Here is a 6,047-nt window from a genome sequence, read left to right as displayed (position 1 = left end):
TCTGGGGTGTCTGGTTGGTTGTATTGTTGTTCTTACAATGGGGTTGCAAACCCCCTCAGCTAACTCAGTCTTTTCTCTAACTCCTCCATTGGGGATCCCATTCTCAATCCAATGGTTGGCTGTGAGCATCCATCTCTGCATTTGTCAGGCTCTGGCATAGCCTCTCAGGAGACAGCTATATCAGGCTCTTGTCAGCATACACCTCTTGTCATCCCCAATAGTGACTGGTTTTGGTGACTGCATGTGGGATGTATCCCCATGTTTGGCAGTATGTTCCATCTCTTAGCACTCACAATGGCAATGACATTTCAACATGAGTTTGAAGGGAAAGAAACACTCAAGTCACAGCAACATCATCATTCAGTAAGAGCCTTTTGAAAAGAAAAGTGTGAACTGCCTTCATAATATAAAAAAGTGCAAAGCTAGTTGTATGCCCATGAGATTAGTGCATATGCAGGAGACATGTGAGAAATGGTAAATAGATTAAAAAGTAGCTGCAGCATCTACCCTCTTGACCCTTAATCCCTACCTTCACACTCTCATTTTCCTTCCTTTTCCTCCAACAGGGTAATATATTACAGAAACTGAGAATCTGCTCTATGCCCAGCTTCATTAAGTTTCTTCATGATTTAAGGGGCAGAAAGAAGGACCCTACATTAGTGGTGACCAACATGCATTTTGGGACAATCCCTGTGAGACTGTTCCAGCCCAAGGCAGTGTCTTCCAACCTCCGGAGAGGCATCATCTTCTTCCATGGAGGGGGTGCCCTTTTTGGTAGCCTGAGTGAGTAGTTTCCACATGGGATGGGAGAGAAAGGTCCTGATGACAGAGGGAATGTTGCATACATTTACACTAGGATCCTTTGTGGTGAAGCCAAAACAAGTGGAAGTAGGTGCTTTTGTTAAAGAACATAGATGGAAAGATTGGGGCTCACATCAGCCAGAGGGGTTGTAGCCTCCTTGGCAGTATTTCCCATATTAGTCTATCTCCAGGTTGGAACATCAATATCTGGGTCGGGCTATCATGGCATTGAGTATGACTCCTTTTCTCCACTCACAGCAATGGTTAATCTTGTCTTTTCACAATGGCCACATACTCACATGCTTCCCTCAGCTCAGCTGGATCATTGTAGTGACAACCCATTTATTCTTTCCCACCCTCTCCATCTCTGCTCCCCCAAACTGATAGATCTACTTTTCACGTTCTATTTAGTCTTGTCTTCCCAAGAGAAGAATCCTTAAAAACACACTTCAGAGCCCATCACTGCTCCTTTGTAGCCTCTCCTGTGCACCTTCATGCTCTCTCCCATTTGCATACCATTGCCTCTCCCTGACCTTGACATACTGAAACACTTAGACTCTGAACTTCAGAGAAGGGATATCATCCATATTCGCTATAGTAGCTGACGTCCATGGGAGTGTTGTGGGAAGTTCTGTGCTCTCATCACATCTATTTAACAATTGACTTTTTTTTTACAGACCTTTACCATCGCTTGTGCAGTTTCCTGGCCCGGGAGACAGACTCGGTATTGCTTTCAGTGGGGTGAGTGGCCTGAGAGCCCTGAACAGTTGATTATCTTTTGACTAGAGATCACCAAAAGGAACCCAGAGATGGTGTTTCTCTTGTACATAGTCCCATATACAAGAATACACCAAGTTCAAAACAACAGAAGCCTAGCAAGATGCCCATTGCTTTAAGAGTATTTATGTGGCAGTGTGATTTTTGAGATTAGAGTACACCATTCCAATCTGGTGAATCACTTTGCCATAAGTAAATGAGCCTTAAGAAAACAGCGTGGTGGGGAAACGGTAGATAGGTGTACTGGAGCTGCAGACCCCCTCTGCCCGAGACACCTCCGGAACCTAAAGGGACTGGATTAACAGCTCTCTGCACCCAAATCCCGTGGGAGGGAGAGCTAAACCTTCAGAGAGGCAGACAAGCCTGGGAAGCCAGCAGAGACTACACTCTGCCCACATTTCTGATGCCAGAGGAAAACTCCAAACGCCATCTGGGACCTCAATGCACGGGGGCTCCCAGAAAGGGCGGCGCAGGCCCTCCTGGTTGCTGACCTAGTGGAGAGCTCATAAGCAACACCCCATGAGCAAACTTGAGCCTCGGGACCACAGGTAAGACCAACCATTCTGCTCCAAATGACCTGACTGGTGGTCTCAGGACACACAAAGGCAAAATTCCTCTAGGACCGGACACTTCCGGTATTTAGCTGGATTCCAAACTTCGCTGAGCCCTGCCCGCAGCTCACTGCTCCCGAACCCCGTGGGAGAGAGCTCACCACCCGGACAGGTGGGCACTCCTGAGACTGCAGAGTGGGAGAGACCACCAATACTGCCCACCCCTGCCCACATCCCTGGCCCAAGAGGAAACTGTATAAGGCCTCTGGGAAATGGTAGATAGGTGCACTGGAGCTGCAGACCCCCTGCACCCAAGACACCATCGGAACCTAAAGGGACTGGATTAACAGCTCTCTGCACCCAAATCCCGTGGGAGGGAGAGCTAAACCTTCAGAGAGGCAGACAAGCCTGGGAAACCAGAAGAGACTACACTCAGCCCACATTTCTGACTCACAGGAACACACAGGAACTCTGCAGGCCCACAGGAACAGCTGAAGACCTGTACACAAGAAAAAGTACACGCCCGAAAGCAGAACACTCTGTCCCCAACACTGGCTGAAAGAAAACAGGAAAACAGGTCTACAGCACTCCTGTTACACAGGCTTATAGGACAGTCTAGCCACTGTCAGAAATAGCAGAACAAAGTAACACCAGAGATAATCTGATGGCAAGGGGCAAGCGCAGGAACCCAAGCAACAGAAACCAAGACTACATGGCATCATCGGAGCCCAATTCTCCCACCAAAGCAAACACTGAATATCCAAACACATCAGAAAAGCAAGATCTAGATTCAAAATCATATCTGATCATGATGCTGGAGGACTTCAAGAAAGACATGAAGAACTCCCTTAGGGAAACGCAGGAAAACATAAATAAACAAGTAGAAGCCTATAGAGAGGAATCACAAAAATCCCTGAAAGAATTCCAGGAAAACATAAATAAACAAGTAGAAGCCCATAGAGAGGAAACACAAAAATCCCTGAAAGAATTCCAGGAACACACAATAAAACAATCGAAGGAATTAAAAATGGAAATAGAAGCAATCAAGAAAGAACACATGGAAACAACCCTGGATATAGAAAACCAAAGGAAGAGACAAGGAGCCGTAGATACAAGCATCACCAACAGAATACAAGAGATAGAAGAGAGAATCTCAGGAGCAGAAGATTCCATAGAAATCGTGGACTCAACTGTCAAAGATAATGTAAAACGGAAAAAGCTACTGGCCAAAAACATACAGGAAATCCAGGACTCAATGAGAAGATCAAACCTAAGGATAATAGGTATAGAAGAGAGTGAAGACTCCCAGCTCATAGGAACAGTAAATATCTTCAACAAAATCATAGAAGAAAACTTCCCTAACCTAAAGAAAGAGATACCCATAGGCATACAAGAAGCCTACAGAACTCCAAATAGATTGGACCAGAAAAGAAACTCCTCCCGTCACATAATAGTCAAAACACCAAATGCACAAAATAAAGAAAGAATATTAAAAGCAGTAAGGGGAAAAGGGCAAGTAACATATAAAGGCAGACCTATCAGAATCACACCAGACTTTTGGGGTTCAGAGAATTCACAGCTGAGGAATGCTGAATGGCTGAGAAACACCAAAAGAAATGTGCAACATCTTTAGTCATAAGGGAAATGCAAATCAAAACGACCCTGAGATTTCACCTCACACCAGTGAGAATGGCTAAGATAAAAAACTCAGGTGACAGCAAATGCTGGAGAGGATGTGGAGAAAGAGGAACCCTCCTCCATTGTTGGTGGGACTGCCGACTCGTCCAACCATTTTGGAAATCAGTCTGGAGGTTCCTCAGAACATTGAACATTGAACTACCTGAGGACCCAGCTATACCTCTCTTGGGCATATACCCAAATGATGCCCCAACATATAATAAAGACTCATCCTCCACTATGCTCATAGCAGGCTTTTTTCTAATAGTCAGAAGATGGAAAGAATCCAGATGCCCTTCAACAGAAGAATGGATACAGAAAATGTGGTACATCTACACAATGGAATATTACTCAGCTATCAAAAACAATGACTTTATGAAATTCATAGGCAAATGAATGGAACTGGAAAATATCATCCTGAATGAGGTAATCCAATAACAGAAAAACACACCTGGTATGCACTCATTGATAAGTGGATATTAGCCTGAAAGCTCCAATTACCCTAGATGCACAGGACACATGAAACTCAAGAAGGATGACCAAAATGGGAATGCTTCACTCCTTCTTTAAAAGGGGAACAAGAATACCCTAGGAGGGAATAGGGTGGCAACGTTTAGAACAGAGGCAGAAGGAACACCCCTTCAGAGCCTGCCCCACATGTGACTCATACATATACAGTCAACACACTAGATAAGATGGATGAAGCTAAGAAGTGCAGACTGACAGGAACTGGATGTAGATCTCTCCTGAGAGACACAGCCAGAATACTGCAAATACATAGGCAAGTGCCATAATTAAACCACTGAACTGAGAACGGGACCCTCGTTGAAGGAATCAGAGCAAGGACTGAAAGAGCTTGAGGGGTCTTGGGACCCCATATGAACAACAATGCCAACCAACCAGAGATTCCGGGGACTAAGCCACTCCCCAAAGACTATACATGGACTGACCCTGGACTCTGACCTCACAGGTAGCAATGAATAGCCTAGTTTGAGCACCAGTGCTGCATAATCACACCTGCAGACAAAACACCCAGAAACACAAAATACATTTAAAAATTTAAAAAGAAATTGCATTTCATGGAGGCTAAAGCTTTTTTAATGTTAAAAACTACCCTGTCTTTTTGTGCCTTTTATTTGAGAATTCTCCATTCTCTTTCTTAGCAGATTTTAAAAATAGGTTTCACGTATAGATTTTTGAGTTCTTTGTATATGGTGAATGTAAATTATTAGTCAAATCGATAGCTAACTTAGTTTCTTTCCAATTCTGGTTGTCTCTTCAGTCAAATAACAATTTCTTTTGCTGCATAGAATTGTTTTAACTTTATGAAGTTTCATTTCCCACTTTTTAGCCTTAACTCGAATGACATGGATCCTTTCAGTATGTTGGGTTTTCATTTTCATTCAATTCTAGGAAATTTAAAAAACTTCCTTCTCAGCTTGAAGGGGCTCGAGACCCCAAAAGTACAACAATGCCAAGCAACCAGAGCTTCCAGGGACTAAGCCACTACCTAAAGACTATACATGGACTGACCCTGGACTCTGACCTCATAGGTAGCAATGAATATCCTAGTAAGCACCAGTGGAAGGGGAAGCCCTGGGTCCTGCTAAGACTGAACCCCCAGTGATCTAGACTATGGGGGGAGGGCGGCAGGCAATGGGGGGAGGGTTGGGAGGGGAACACCCATAAGGAAGGGGAGGGGGAGGGGGATGTTTGCCCGGAAACCGGGAAAGGGAATAACACTTGAAATGTATATAAGAAATACTCAAGTTAATAAAAAAAAAACTTCCTTCTCAATTTCATCAACAATGTCTTTACCATTCTGTGGTGTGTTTTTAGTATCTATGAATTTGTGTGCTTTCTGTGGTTCTTGCTGTTGATTTCTAGGTTTTTTTTTTGTTATTGTCAGATAGAATGCAAGAAATTACTTCATTTTCCTGTCATTGTTGGAGACTTGCTTTCTGTCCAATAATAATGTATTCTGAATGTACTTCAAAGAAAGTTATGTGGGCTGCAGAAAAGATTGTGCATTCTGCAGTGCTTGAGTGCAATGTTCTATAAATGTTAGATGTTATTTAACATTTCTGAGTTCATTTTTGCTATAGATGAACATGGAGTACTGAAAGGACCCATCATCACTGTCTTGTCATTAATATGAAGCCTGATATAGTCTGGTATAGGTTCTATGAAATTAGGGGCACTTGGGTTGAGTGCATGTATCATTAGAATTGTAATGAAGGA

The 6,047-nt window shown here is 43.6% G+C and overlaps 1 protein-coding gene across 1 annotated transcript in view; it reads left to right on the top strand.

Moving 5' to 3' along the window:
* The first annotated feature begins 599 nt into the window (after positions 1-599).
* The window catches only part of Aadacl4fm3 (AADACL4 family member 3), a 30,169-nt gene continuing 24,721 nt past the window's right edge, over positions 600-6,047 (top strand). The window contains exon 1 of the mRNA XM_087551684.1: positions 600-783. Coding sequence (XP_087407810.1) covers positions 600-783 — 184 coding nt within the window. The remainder of the gene's footprint in view (positions 784-6,047) is intronic.

This window comes from Rattus norvegicus, chromosome 5 (assembly GCF_021556685.1).
Source record: "Rattus norvegicus strain SHRSP/BbbUtx chromosome 5, alternate assembly SHRSP_T2T, whole genome shotgun sequence".
NCBI lineage: Eukaryota > Metazoa > Chordata > Mammalia > Rodentia > Muridae > Rattus > Rattus norvegicus.
Note: the sequence above shows the minus strand (reverse complement) of the source record. Positions and strands in the feature narration are given on the sequence as shown.